This window comes from Phalacrocorax carbo, chromosome 1 (genome assembly GCF_963921805.1).
Source record: "Phalacrocorax carbo chromosome 1, bPhaCar2.1, whole genome shotgun sequence".
Lineage (NCBI taxonomy): Eukaryota > Metazoa > Chordata > Aves > Suliformes > Phalacrocoracidae > Phalacrocorax > Phalacrocorax carbo.
This window is the reverse complement of record NC_087513.1, coordinates 194,190,637-194,206,199: the sequence shown is the minus strand read 5'-3', so window position 1 is coordinate 194,206,199 and position 15,563 is coordinate 194,190,637. Positions and strand designations below refer to the sequence as shown.

The following is a 15,563-nucleotide window of genomic DNA, read 5'->3' as shown; positions in this document are numbered from 1 at the left end:
GCAGCTCCTTAAGGTTATTCCCTTTTTCTTCTCCATTATATTTATAAACAGGTGCAGAGTTGCTATGGTTGCTGTTACCGCCAGCCCGATTACTATTCAGTGCAGTTCCTCTCACCTTCACCATTTGGGTGACCTTTACTTCACAAGGAAGATCTCATGCCATCAGCCCATTCAATTAGATGTCACACAACATGCTGTGCAAGAACACCAACAGCTAAGCAAAAGAGGGCTCTGTGGAACCAATTCATCTGCAAAGGCTGTCTGAGAGACGGATAAACAATGGTAATTATTTCAAAACAAATTGGAACCAGAAAGTGCAACTCAGCAGTGTAACTGCTAGACAAAAAGGAAAGCCACAAAAAGAAGACATTTCAGCTCCCAGCATCTTGCTCTAGGCAAATATTTTTCTACCTTTCTTGCTCTCCAGGCAAGTTCAAGAAACTCTTACTTTCAAGACAGTTTCTTTTACATCAGTTGAACAACTTATGCATGGGACTGCTCACGAATGGGAGCAACACGGTTGTAATCTGGGGGTAAGAATTTCTCTCTTTGCCAAACTAATATTCTAAATATTAGATTTAAGTGACTTTGCACAAAGCTACGCTACTTACCAGACAGCCAAGGAGAACACATGATGCTTTCCTCCAAAAGTAAGCATGCTGGGAATGGGCTCAGCAGCTTCATGCACCAACCAGATCATGGGATCACTAAAACCCTAACCCAGATACTGAACAAAAAACCCACGGCTTCCCGCTAACTCAGAGAAAAATATTCCTACTACAACAAAGAAGTCACAAACACACAAGAGCCAGAAAATTGAGCTTGGGCATGATACAACCCTAGCTCTGCCTGTGCAGTAGGAATGGGAACACTTTGCCTCTTCGTAACAAAGCCAGAACTTCCCTTGTGGCGCTTCCTTGCCTGTTGAGGTAAGTGTTCTTGCAGCAGGCAACCAGGCCAGCGAAGACATCTCATCCCATACGATTTTAATGCTAGTTGGGGCCTTCTAAAGAAGCAGAAAATTGCCTGGATCTTTCCAAGACACCGAGGTGCAGACGTGTGGGAGCACGGCGCTTTAGCTGATCAGAAGACAGCTCTGCACTGCACAAAAGGAACTCCTCTGTTACAGGTACTGAACAACCGTATATGTGGTAAGTGGGTCAGAAGAACAGGTCACAACCAGCATACAAAGCCCGGCTGGCTTAGAAAGCAGAGAGGGCCAAATGCCCCTGTGCTGGGGGAGGTGGGAGCATCGCTTGCTGCTGCTGCAGCTCTGTTAGCTAAGGTTCGTGTGGCAGTCGGGCCCTGAAACACCAGTGATTGATGCATCCGCAGCCACAGCCAAGCTTTTGCACAGCGCTCTCATGAAACACTTCGTGTGAGCAGGCAAAAGACCGTGTGCCACATTCTCTGCATTGAAGCATCTCTCTGCTTTTGTTATCACCAACATGGGTGGCTTCATGCAGCCTGCGTTATTCTGTCAGACGGCTACCGAGGCTGCTCCTGCCGGCTTGGCTGCAGCCTGCAGCCACAGCGCTGCTCGGTGGGAGGCTGACACAGAGCTGGCCCCAGCTGCCGCCACGGTGCTCACACCCACTTCACACCAGTGTGTTGCTTTGTGCTCCCAGGCTCCCTGCTTGCTCCTGGTAGCACTTTCACCTGCATGTTCATCATGTTCTTATCTGTCACTATAGATCAAAAAAAATTCTTAGGCCGTGAACTGAATCAGGGTATTTATTCGAAAAACAGGCAAAAAAAATCTTCACTATTTCCTCTGCTGCTTCCACCTCCTTGTGCCTGGACTTACAGCTAAGTCTTTGCTCGCTTGCTGGAGGGCTTCTTTACAGCACACAAGCTCTTTCATCTTTATCATGATCAGAACAAGTCAGTGCACCTTTGCTATTTCACAGTCTCTTTTAAACTGGGGTGAGCTGAACTTCCTATGCAAAGATTTGACCTCTCCTGAAATCCCTTGATCAGCAATTTCCCTTGCTCGCTCTTTCATGCTGGAGGCATTATGAAACACTGGAAACTACACATACTTTCATAAGGAAGTTAGTGAGAAAATTCAAATAATCAACTCAGTCCCAAGAGACTTGGGGTTTCTCTCCAAGGTTGAAAGTTCTTTCCTAACAGAAGTTTTGCTCTTGAAAGGTGTCTGGTTAGCAGGCAGCTGACGATATAGCTTCTCTGGAACCTGATTATACTTCCAGCCCAGGGGCAGGTAATAAAAAAGCCTGCCCGGCTCTGTGAGGTCTGAATCAGGTGCTAACAATGAACATCTGCTGGGGCCTCTGCTCTCCTCTCCCCCACCCTCCTTCCATGCGCTGGGCATCACAGCGTTCCCCATTTTATAGCTTGTGGCAATGAAAGGCCAATTTAAAAGGGAAAACAGCGTTATCCAAAAAAAAAACCCAAACAAACCAGACTCTGCTTTAACTGCTCTTTGTCCAGGGCTTCGGTGAATCCAACACCACCGTGACATGCTGAAAAAATCTGCATTGTGTGGCAGCCTTTGGCAACAGTTACCAGCAAAGCACTCGCAGCCCAGCCCGAGCGAGACAGACAGACTCTACACGTACGTTTATTACTTCATACAACCAGATTGCTTACTGTACAAAAATCAACAGTGCCACCCAAGAAGGCGTTCACAGATGTTTAGAAAGAGACACATAAACACAGCTTTAAAACATGTTTTTTATGTCATTTAGGTACAAACTACTGAAGCGCCACATGTTGTGAGCGTATACGTACACACACACGCGTGTGCACGTGTAGCTCTGTACAGACACAGGCTGAACAAATCGTCGCAGCAGCTGCAATATGCTCGTAGCTTGCTCTCTGAGGAATCCAACATCCCTACACAAGTGTTTCCCCCGGTGGGACATGAACTGGATTTATGCTGAGCCGTAAGCTCACCCTTAAGGCCTCGAGCTGCTGCCACTCTTTGCCCAGCCTTCATTCCCTGGTTGCTCCTTGCTGCACCCCACTGCTGGCTCCTCTCTTGCGTTAATAACCCAAGCTCCAAGCCCACCTAGGTGACTGCACCAGAGTGACTTGGTAAAGACGTGAAGGTCAGCACACAGGGTCAGATCCCTATCCTGAAAAGTCTCAGCAGGGAAGAAAGGGTCTCCATCTTGTGGGGTGCCTGACCTAGTGGGGCCCAACTCACAGGTGTTGTGCTTGGGCACAACCATCGTACATATAAACATCTACAGCCTGGGAACTTTCACTTTTCTGTTCTGCAGCAGTAAAGGATGAACAGACCTGTACAGGAAAAACATATTTGGGGTAGAAATCATGACCTTGACAGAAAAAGACCACAGCACCTGAATAATTCCTACTAGATGGAATGCCCAATACAGTGAACTTCCCTCTTGGATGTTAAGCAAAATTAAACACCTTAAGACAGAACATTCATCAAAGAGCTAAGGAACATCATTTTTGCGAAACGCTGTGCTTTTGTCAGCAGGAACAGCACTGCCGCTTGCAATATGAAACTGAGAAGACTGGTACATAAACCTTTCTAAGCAGCAGCTGCTGAATCCCAGCACTGCTCTTGGGCCGCTGAACAGGGCAAGTTATTGGCATTCAAGTCTATTCCCTTCTAGATCTTGCTTGTGTAGACTAAGCTCCTTGGGCAGCAGTGGCCTCTCCAGTGAGGCACCCTGAAGTGCTAATCTGGCATTGGCCACAACAGATTTGGGTAGCTTTACTAATTTCTGCTGCAGTAAAACAAATAAACAAACAAACAAAAGAGTAACAGCTGCAGCCTACAGCTTTCATAAGGAAGAAATAACAGACTGTAGCAACGTTTTCAAAGCTTTCTCTATATAAAGTCCAGTTATTCCCTGGGAGGCATAGACTAGCCTTGGTAAAAACTTATCCAAAAATTATAGAGTCAACACAGCTTCTACTTGTTCATCTTCCAATGCAGAAGAACTGTTCCTTTTAGTCTGACAGTGGTAGGTATGGTGAATCCCAAGGGCTCTACTGTGCAGTTACTGCAAACCAGTCAGGAAAGAAGCAACTGGAGATTTTATTCAGCCTGTAGGTAAAGGGGGTAAAAGCTGATGTTCTTCCTGCACTAACCTCCCTGTCCAGGAGTGTAACAGGACCTAACGTTGACCAGGAGAGATGCTCTGTCTTTCAAAAGATATCAACAGCAGCTGTGCCTCAACCAGCCTGGGAGCCCTAGAAGGTATTTTTCTGGAGTGCCAAATGGAAACACGTTTCTAAAGCCCCAACTGATTTTCATGTCAAATGCAAGATTGACAGAATCTCCATAGTGTTCCTCCATGCAAATTGGGACAGCTCTTTAAAATGACAGGATCAATCTGAGACGTAGTCTTCACATACAAAGAAAGAAAAAAGGAATACTGACAAGACAAAACAGCAATGGTAAAACAGCTTTGAAAGTTGCTCACATAATCAGATAGATGCTGCAGAGCTGTCAAGCATGTATCCTGACAGTCCTTGCTATTGAACAGTAGACAAGCTTGAGTGGCATTTGCCTTAGTGGTTCACATGTCATGGCCCAAAAGACCAGAGTGCAGAATTACTGACATTATTGGGAACTTCCAAGAACTAGCAAAAAGGAGCAAATAAGGTTAAATTCCCATTCAAGAGGAGGTGTTATCTCTTTCTTACTCCAATTTGCCACATCTGGTTATGCCACTAGGAGTCTCAGCAGAGAGCTGAAGGGCAGAATACCTACCGAACCTGGTGGTGGTAAGCACCTGATGGTGGCGAGCAACTCACATCCACCAAGATACTTCGGGCCTAGCTCACAAAAATCACCAAAAAATTTGAGAGCTTGCATATTCCTCTATACATTTAACCTCTCCTTCTCATTCCTACCATGGGAAACCTTCATATGTCAGACTCGCAGCCAGAGTCTGTGAAAAGCTCATATAGTCAGCATGACAGTTATACTCTAGAGAGAGGATTTCTCATGCCAGAGTTTATAACCCAACCTGTCTCATCCCTGCACTTGTACGTGGGAAGGGAGGAAACAGATAACAACATGAATGAGATCATACAGATTATTTACCCCTAAATCAATAACATTTATACATTTTTAAGAAATCTTCATTAAAAAAAATTAAGCATGAACAGTTCTACAACATAAACAGGTGCAAATTCCATTGCCTAGTAAAGCTAGGAAAGAGTTCATGTCTAATCAGAAGTAGAAGTCCACAGCCATATGTTTTAAGGACAGCCTTGTGTTTTAAAGATGGCCTTGATATTAGTGTCTTTACTGTATTAAACTCTTCGTACTTAAATAACAGTAATAATATCTAAACAGCACACACAAAGTATAGGATGATACATAAGCATAAAAGTGCAAGACGTAACTTAAGTCAAAGTGTCTACTGGTCAAACTGGTACAAACTATGTTCAGAGATCAAGCATAAACCAGACTGAGAGCAATAAAGGCCCTTTCCTTTTCCTCTCATTTCCATCAAAAGTCATCGCAGGTACATCAATGCAGTCTGAAGTGACATCGATTCCATATGGCTGTACGTGAGAGGACAGCCAAGCCCATGCCTTGATGGAGAACTGATCCTCCTTTGCTCTGTGTAATGCCAGTTAATCCACAGACTTTGCTCTGAATATCCGAGCAGAGAGAGAGAGAACAGTATCTTCGATGCCACATTCAAGGGGGGCAGAGTCAGCAGCTCAACAGAAAAGAAGCACTTAAGAGCAGGGGTTACAGGAAGCCCTTGTTAGCTCCTCTGGAGTCACACACCCTGGCTGATTTATTGATTCCAGCCACGAAAGATGACTACGAGGAGGTTAAGTAACACTGCTCTTCATGGGAAAAATAAAAAAATTATCCTCACAAATATAATTTTTCCCTTCCTGTTTGTCTTTCTTTACCATTTCAGAGATAAAATATCTTTTACAATATCAGCTCATTATTGTGTTTGTTCCTTTTAAAGGCAAATGGAGTTTAAAAGATCTTGTCACCAGAAGGGGGTGGGATGGGGGCAGAGGCAGACCTTTTATTAAACCTTTAAAAAGATGTCTAACTCATTTTGCAAACGAAAATGACAAAAGCCATAGAACTCTAGCAAAGGAGAGCTGTCGCTGAGATTAAGCAGATCCAAACTCCACCATCCATTTTTCATACTTCTCCAGGTCTGCAGCAGAAACAGATTTGGAGATTTTCTTCAGAGCCAGCTCAAAGTCCCCCTTGGTAACCGGCATCTGAAGCTCCTCTTTAGAAAGTGCACGAATCTCTTCTGGAGTTAAGCCGTTAATACGTCGTCTCATTGCCATTAAAGAGGCATCCCTGGAAATACAGGACAATGTATGGGAGCTAATTACTAGCAGCATGTGCTGTAAGCCTATGAATTTTGATTGTATTCTCTTGCTAGAAACCACTGGTAGGAACACTTGAGAGCATTTATTTACCATAGCAAATGCGGTTCACATCTTTCTTAGCTTCCATGTTCCCAGATCACTACATTAATTCAACATAAAGAATGCATTGGCACCAAAACCCGTTTAAGCATATGGTAAATGTGCAGAGATAATTAAAACTATAAAACTGAAAACCTTTTACAATGATTCATAGAGATGAAATTTTACAACTTCAGTGCAGGAAAGGGCAGGGTGGGAGAGGAACTGCACTCAAAGACTTTTTTTTCTTAAAAGTAGTCTGGATTTTGCACCCCCATCTCCTTAGATTTCAACCTTCTCCCCACCATGTAGCCCAAAAGGACAGTCAGCAAGTGTTCAGAGTACAGGCCAGCTCTGTTGCCTGCTTGCACGTAGCACCTGAATCTGTAAAGGGCAGAGCAGGAGGCATCAGACACTAGCGTCGCATGACCCTGCAGAGCTGAGGCCATCAGTGCCTGCGGTTCCTCATGCTCTACCTGCTCCACGACTCCCCCCCAGCTCAGATGCTGCCAGTGTGGCCCACTGGCACAGAGAACCCTGCTCATTTCTCACACCACAGCCCACAGGCAGTCTGAAACTACATTTTCTCTTTCCCCAGGTTTTTCCCAGCAAGGGATAAAAGAGGCCTCGGGGAGAAAAGGTAATTTAACTGTTGCACTGCGTGACACACACCAAGTTTTCAAAACCATGGAGTCATTTCACAATTTCAGCAAAGCAGCAGGGGAAGAAAAAAAAAAATTAAAATCCCAAGCCACGTTTTAAAGGATCAGTCTCTCTTGGCAGAGATCCTAACATAGTAAGGGATGTAGACTTCCTACCGATAAGTTTTTCCAAATACCTATTCTCCACCAGAAAACCCTCATTTGTCAAAAAATGAAACAAACTGTGGGAACAGGGTGGAAATAAATTTAATACTAATGCTATAAACTATCTGTATCACCCATGCACCTAGAAGATTCAGGCAGAAACCAAGACCATACTGCAATGGGGGCTGTCCAAACATACAGCATATAGAAGCCCCAAAGACATATTCTGTGAAAGGTTCCTTTGCATCACAGAACTCTAGCTCTTAAACTCATGGGATTAAAAAAAAAAAAAATCCAAACCTGTTTTGCACTTCTTTAACAAATATTCAGTAATGCAGACAATGGTAACACAAGATTTGCTCAGAATTTTTTTTTCTCTTCTGAGCCAAGAAAACTTAACCACATCTCGTACAAAGACTCCATGGTCTTTAGGCTGCTCCACATGACAGTAACGCGTGGTTCCAGGAAATAGACTTGGGCCTCAAACATAGTCACTGTTAGCATGGCTTCAGCTGTAGCGGGTGTTGCCTTTTATCACATAATGTAAATGATGACTTCCCATGCAGTTCTAGTTGAAAATTAAGGGGGATGGGATACCTGCAAACATTAGTGATGTCAGCACCAGAATAGCCTTCAATCTTCTCAGCAATTTCTTCAAGGCTGATATCAGGATCCAGTTCTACTTCACGAAGGTTAATCTTAAGTAGTTCTGCTCTGCCTTTTGCTACAACATAAAAATACTTGTTTGAAGTCTTGCAAGAGTAACATTAAAAAAAAAAAAAAAGAAAAAACCACAACTTAGATTTTTCAGTGAAAAGTACAAACAAAAGGGTTTCATATAAGAGACAGAACAAAACATAGTAAATTGTGCAATCAAATACAGCAAAGTATATGGTTAAAAGTAGTATATTAGAACAGCACACCCTTGAGACATTTTCCAAAGCCATACGTCATTAAAAATGTCTGTTATGTCTCAGGTGACGAAGCATTTGGTCACATACTACCCAAGGGCACCAAAGCACAGTCCTACAAATGTCTGCTTCTTCTCACGTCCCTTTGGATTCACTCGCTGTTCAAGTATTTGATTGCATATTATTCACAAAGTTTCATTAGAACCACAATGAGTATTCTATTAACAGAGCTTCAGACAGCACAAACCCCTTAACAATAGGCTGAACTTTAAGCATATGTTTAAGCACTTTACTCGGTTGGGACCCAAGAAAGCTGCTGAAGCCTGACAGCCTCGGTGTTACTCTGCACAAGGGTGGTAAAGAGGAGGACAAATGCTTTCCTGGCTTTTACTGTACAGAAAAATATACCAGCTCAGCATCTTTATTTCCATAGTGACCAATTTTTATGACCTAGAAAAGAGGACGACCACAACAGAAGAAATACCAGTAGGAAAGGTTAAAAGTCTTAAGGAAATATCCACACCTATGTTTTATGTCCCTAATGAAAAAAAGGGGAGGGGAAATATAAAAGAAAGTAGAAAGCTTGTCTAAAGCTGCTGGTTTTGTGCACTTTGCAGAACTGTCAAGAATAGAGTTATCAATCACACACAATTCGCACTAGCTATAAATGGGGATTTATTATTTACAAAGCACAATGCACATACAGCATACCTGCAGAGGGTGTCCTGTATCAGAGAACATTCTTCTAATCTTTGCTATGGGGCTAAGCAAGTCCTTGCAGTATTTTGAAAATGAAACATGGTAGAATATATACTTGCATCAAATTCCACAATATACAGGTGTACACATGATGTATCATATCACTTTATAAATTAAAATGCCTGACCACAACAAATCACACAGCACAGTTATAAATGCATCATTTAGACTTGCCCAGAACAGCTCAACATTCTTGTTTACAGAATAGATGAAACAGAACATAAGATTGGAAATAAAACTGGAGCACATCTCGTATGTTGTCCAGGGTGTAACACACTGTGCCCAAACCCAGTCTGGTTTAATTAGAAACAAGAGCAAGAGCTGATAGGATTTTAAACTAATTGGTCATAAAGACAGGCATCCTGTTAGGAGTTGTTACCGCCTGTAAGCTGCAAAGACAAGCTGTAGAACTATTAAGTGTCCTTATACCTGCTAAACTCAATCACAACTGCTGTCACCATGAACACACGTCCTCTTATCTTGAGTGCTCATGCAGGGAGATGAGGCATCCACTACACCAACAAGAAACGAGGCTATGCAAACTTCAAGTGATAGGAATCTCAAAATTAATAGGACAGGTGAATGACAGCTAGGAAAGACAATACAAGCCGAGACGTCTTAGGGCAGGAAAGCAATCAGCCTGCTGCATTCTGAGTGACTTGAAGCACAGTCATAAAGGCGAGCAAGCAGTGATTTACAATGAACTAAGCCTGTAAGTGAAAATTCATGGATCCACTTCTTTGCATTTGTCTGCAAGGGCACGGAGTGCATTTGCAATATTTCTGAATATGTCCAAAGGCTGCCTTTGATGATCACTCAAGGACTGACTGTTAAACATTTAAAATAATTCCAGGCTCATTAAAACTAACTCTCTTTCAAAATGTAAGAACCCATCAATGGGCTTGCAATGAAATGCCGCAGCTCTTTGTTTGTAAGCCCCCAAGCAAGTGGTATTTTTTTCTCTTTCTCTCACTCTCTTTGAAAATAAAGCAACCCAGCAAAATGATTAACCCCTGAATTTCACTGCTCATCACAAAAACATCAAGATTCGTCCCAAACCCAACAGTCCCGCACTAGTCCTAAAAGCTTGTCTTGCAAAGACCATTTTAAAGGAAAATGCTCGTAGCAAACATACCTGTGGGCAAAGGTATATAAATCCTCTTCTCCAGCCTCCGTCGAAGAGCTTCATCAATATCCCACGGAAAATTTGTAGCTGCTAATACCATAACCATCTTGGAAGGGTCATCATTTTCCAGAGCACCACCTACCCCTGCAAGCACAACAGTTTAGAAAAATTTCACTCCACAGCTCTTATTGATTGAGATTCTTGCTAAGAAACACTGCCCCAGTATTGCAAAAGCCTGGACAAAGCTAAGCAACAGCTCTGTGTAGTCCTAGTTCTGCTTTCCAAACTCTCCATAGCTTAGGTGTGACAAGACGATCAATGTCACAGAGAAGGGGAAAGTTCATTCTTTTGCTGAGTCAGGGGAGGGCTTTCTTTGACAGTGCTAATAACACAGTCATATGTGAGTGCAGCCCTACTAGACCCACTGAAGTGCTATCTCTGTCATATCAGGCCATAGAAGAAATAGGAATCCCTCCTTAGCCTCCCAAATGAGGGCTGCAAAGAAATTATCACTTTGGGGCAAAAAGTTGCCTACCCTGGGTTTACCACAGTGAGCCTGCACAGTTGAGGACATTATAAATAGAAACTACAACTGCAATACAGAGGTGGTTATCAAACTACTACACCATGCAATATTCCTCAGATGGTCATCCTCGTTATGTGCACCTGCACAGAACAGGTACAAAATCTGACTAAAAGGGAATTATTAGTTGCCACCACAGAATACAGCAAAATCAGATCTCACAATGGGATCCCCAAGCTGGAGACTCTAGCAAAGGGGAGAAATTTGTTTAAATTGCATGAAAATTAAAGACCTATATTAAACTGCACAAATCTCCATTATCTGCTTCTCCCAGAGTCTGTGTCTCTTAAATATGAGTTTTCAATTTACCATCAAAACAGCCATTTTAGACAAAATGAAGTAGAACACCCTTTTCAGGCGTCTGCCTTTGAACACTCCAAAAATACACTACTCTCAAATTCTGCCTTATTTTTCTCCCATCTATAAAGCCAGGTTTTCCAGATCGCTCAAGTTCTTCTATTCCCACCTGTACAGAAACAGCACCCCAGCCCCAAACTCAGATCTAAACATTTGTTACCGTCCATTTGCACAAGCAGCTCTGACTTGACTCTGCGACTCGCCTCATGCTCATCGGATGTGCCTCTGCGGCTGCAGATGGAATCTATCTCATCAATGAAGATTGTTGTTGGAGCATAAAACCTCGCCTTTATTCAAATGAAAACATCACTATTAAGGCTGCAGCAGCAAGCACAGGCCCTCATCAGACCACGACCCAGTCCCACTAGACATAATACATACATCTTCTCCCTGCCTGTCACAAGAAAATAATTCAAGGTCTTGATTTACAAACTGTTTGGCATATGGTTAAGTTTAAATTGTACTCCTCAAGTCAGGGGTCTTTCAGTGTTTGTTGGTTTTCCCCAGCAACTAGTCTTGCAAAGGGCAAAAAGGAATACAATCAAAATACAGGCAGTTTTTCATGCAGGACATGTTTTTTTAAAACATGTCCAGTTTTTTCTGCAGTGAGGGGAAAGCCCAGGGGACAGAAGAGAGCTCAGCCTGTCTCAACAGAGACAGGTTTTAACTGAAAGTATGGTAGAAGTGCAGCAAGGATCCCAAAGAGGTGAATGACCCTTCAGCATAGGTCTGCATGGGCATGCTTTTCACATACCCCACATGATGGATCGCACCCAGAACTTCAGAGAGGCTTGTGTCCATCATTCAGAACAGAAACAGAACCAAAACATGTATTGCTTCTAGACTAACAGTTTGCAATCCCTTCCAATTTCAAAACTACTTCCTATAGGCTTATCCCATAACCAAGCAAGAACTGAATTTCTGTCAAGGTCATGACTCTACATCTAGCCTGGAAGACACTATCCTAAACATGGGTGATGAACCATTTCCTCCTTAATCCTCAATGACATATCAGAAAAGGACGTAAAACAGAGACTGTGCTCGGCTATCTGGTTGAGGGCGTGTCAGTGCAATGAAGTAACATGCTTCCAACATGCTACCAGAGGGGCAGGAAACCAAGAGAGACATCCTTTCTCCCCCTAGCAATCCGGATCACATCATTGAACACATACCATTTCAAACAAGAGGCGGACCAGCTTCTCAGACTCGCCCCTGTATTTAGATGTCAGGGTAGAGGAAGACACATTGAAGAATGTTGTTCCACATTCTGTAGCAACAGCTTTTGCAAGCATTGTTTTGCCAGTGCCAGGAGGACCAACCATCAGCACACCCTGAAAGGTGAAAACAAAGGTAATGAACAACAATTAAAGAAACTTTGCAACTGGTATTCTACACTATATCTCAATATGATCCAAGATTTGTATTTTAATTGTTTAATAACATGGTTGCCATCAGTGGAAAACAAAAGACAAGAATCCTGCTTTTAAGGACAGCGTGGAGGTGCTCTGGGATTTATTCTTCTTACCACTCCACTGGAATATGAATCACAAAAGCCAGTAACCACTGCCGCACCTATCACCTGGGAAGTAGACAAGAGATTTACAGCCTTGCTCTGAATCAGACAGCACCTGGACTTGAACTTAGGCCGTTCCCAACTCACGAGGGGCTGTACATGCAGATGAAGAGAGGGAATTCTTAATTTTGAAACAAAAGCCCCTTCACGAAGAAAGTTTCACAGAAACCAAAATACTTTTGCAGAAAGTTGTGTTCCCTCAGTAGAGCATTTTTCTGCATAAAAACATTTTACCAAAAAATCCTGATGATATGTATGTATGAATGTGCTTGATTTTTACATTTAAGTCTGAACAAAAGCATTCACAGAAAACAAGAGTTTGTCACACTGTTTAATCTCTCCATCTCAGTATTTCTATGGCCATACACTTCATCTTAGCAATTCCTGCATGAAACACCATCCTCACCACACTGTTGGACGGCAGAAGAGCACTGCTATTTCTGTGGCTCATGTGAACTAATGCTCAGTCCCACAAAAACCCTGATAAGAACCTCAGTGATTATTCAAAAAGCTTTAAACTAGAAAACTAAAATTGTTAAGTCTCAGGCTGGCATCCACATCATCAGACTGCCTTTCTATCTGTGGTCTGTCTGAAAGAGAACGTAAGGAGCACACATCTGTGCAGCTCAGCACATTTACCCGTTATTATGCAAGCAGGTTTTTTGCTAGACACACAGTGCTCTGAGGACCTGTGTTAAGGTTGTAGCACTGAGACTAGTTAATCACTCTTGATAATATTTCTAAATACAGTTAGCTTAATGGACAGTCTTTCCACCCTTTCAGCAGCAGTGCTGGAGAGGGACAACACGATACTCCATCCCTGTACAGCAGTAGAATAAGGCACTGTGATTTTGAGCATAGCGCTATGAAAATGTAGTGCTCAAGGAGCTTGATTTTTTTCCCCCATCTCAACCACAAGATCTTATTACATGCTAACAAGAGTTTCCTAAAGTTGTACTGTGTTGCAAGGGTAATCAAATTAGCTAGAATTAGAATTGCACATCATAATGTGCTTTGCAATTAATAACTTACATAAAATGCCACAGCAATAAAATATCCGTTAAACGCAAGCCACACAGCAAATTAGATTTAATCTGTTCCTCACAAAAATTTACTTCAAAAAGTGCAAAGAATGACATGGAAGAGATCTATAAAAACAAATCAACCGGGAACACAATTATTCAAAAATGTACTATTCAAAAGCAATAGCCCCTCTGTACTCCATTTTCCATTAACTCTTAATACCTTTATTGTCGTTTAACACTTAGCTAGTGCAAGCTCAACATACATTCATTGGTAAATTAAGTCAGAAACGTTCACACTCCATCCATACAGCTAACAGTCCAATGCCACTCCTCAGGTTGCCCAAGGTTTCGTAAGCTCCAGAGCAGCAAGCATAAAACGCAAATGGACTCTTTTTCTCCCCATGAACATTCAGACATATACTGTGATTTGAGTTGCTGCACAGTTGTACTGATATTATAATAATATTGCAAGTTCAGTCCTGGAGTAACTGGGTGGAAATTACTCAGCCTGTGATATGTAGGTCAGAGATGACTTACTGTTCTCTCCAAGTTTCACATGTGTTTATTTAATATTTTAAAACAAGCTTCACCTCAATTCAAATCACACTTGACGCCTGTGTTTGACACACTGCGTTTACTGCAGGACCTGGTTTTTTTGGATATTGCTTTGGTCCTCCGTTACTATGGAAGGTCAAATTCTGGCTTCAGCTACACATGCCGCCCACTGCCAGATCGAAGCCCACTGCTTTGCGCCTCCAGTATAACTATTACAGTGAACGTTCCCTGTCACATGATACTGGTGGCATCATGTATGCCTAACACAGGTGCAAAGCAGCCACACCAGGTGTGAAGCCAGAGTAAAAACAAGCTCTCTGGGGATAAAGATGATAGAAACATCAGTTAAAAAAAAAAAAAAAGAACTTGAGTTCTCAGCAAAACAAGATGTTCACGGTTTCAAACAGAAATGCATAGGATCAAATTGCTTTCTCTCTGCAAACTAGGAGGCTGCCACTTACTCACTAGTTAAAATCCTTGACAAACACAAAGACTTCTTTATTCTTCCTCTAAGGCTCTGTTAATCCAAAGTATTCCAATAAGAAGCTGAAATGCACCGCAGGGAGTAAGTGTTCTGATGAAATCACTGCAGGGTTACTTCTTGTTGTTGTAACAATCACTAGCAGAGCAGTGGGAAGCACAGTGAGCAACCAGGCCTTCTTGGCAAAAAACGGTTTGGAGAAAAAGAGCGAACAAGCCCGTGGACACTCAAAAACCCATGGCTGCAAATACACAGCACCTGTGTTGAATCAGGGAAGACAGCTGGCTCCTTCATGCAAGGCTCTGTCCTCTGAATGCAGGCATAAACTGTGAGGGCTGTCTTGGGAATTGTTCTCAGGAGAGCCTGAACATCCAAAAACAGATCTGGCTGCCTTTTCCCTGAATTACTGTCCTGAATGCCTAGGCTCAACAAATGCCTGCTGCTACACTGATTACTGCAAGAAACAGTCCTCCCTTCAAAACTTCTCATCCTTGTAGCACAGTCAGAGGTCAACAGTAGGGAAAATACATGCTGTTCTGTGTGAAAAATAAATTCAGAAGAGTTACAGCTTCACAAGTCACCAGGGAAAAGGCTAACAATGAAGACTCTTCATGGACTCGTCAGAAATCAATTTGCATTTCAGACTGAAGAGAGGAAATAATCTTAGAATTTTTTTCCATGTCTACAACCACCTAGTTTTCAGCAGTGACGCTGCTCAGTAGGAAAAGATAATCTCATGCAAAGAGATGGAGACTGTAACTCTTTCAAAGACCAGGCTGTTATTTCTTTATCCACTGCCACAATACTTGGAGACAGGGCCAGTGGCACTCTTCGTGTTCCCTGCAGTCTGCTGAGATACCTGCCTTAAAGACAGACAGACACTACATCCTCTAGGCATATTAATAAGTGAAAAAAAGCACAGCAGCTCTTCACTCCCTTAAAAGTTTTTGAGACTGGAAAGATGGGGGCCCTATATCTA

At 42.6% G+C, this 15,563-nt stretch overlaps 1 protein-coding gene across 7 annotated transcripts in view; it reads right to left on the bottom strand.

Moving 5' to 3' along the window:
- Nucleotides 1-2,568: 2,568 nt before the first annotated feature.
- KATNAL1 (katanin catalytic subunit A1 like 1) overlaps nt 2,569-15,563 on the bottom strand; it is a 42,374-nt gene continuing 29,379 nt past the window's right edge. For all 7 annotated transcript variants that reach the window (XM_064441070.1, XM_064441066.1, XM_064441065.1 and 4 more), the window contains 5 exons: nt 12,123-12,281; nt 11,111-11,237; nt 10,020-10,154; nt 7,812-7,938; nt 2,569-6,298 (listed from right to left, as the gene is read on the bottom strand). In XM_064441070.1, coding sequence (XP_064297140.1) covers nt 6,100-6,298; nt 7,812-7,938; nt 10,020-10,154; nt 11,111-11,237; nt 12,123-12,281 — 747 coding nt within the window. In that variant the 3' untranslated portion in view covers nt 2,569-6,099. The remainder of the gene's footprint in view (nt 6,299-7,811; nt 7,939-10,019; nt 10,155-11,110; nt 11,238-12,122; nt 12,282-15,563) is intronic.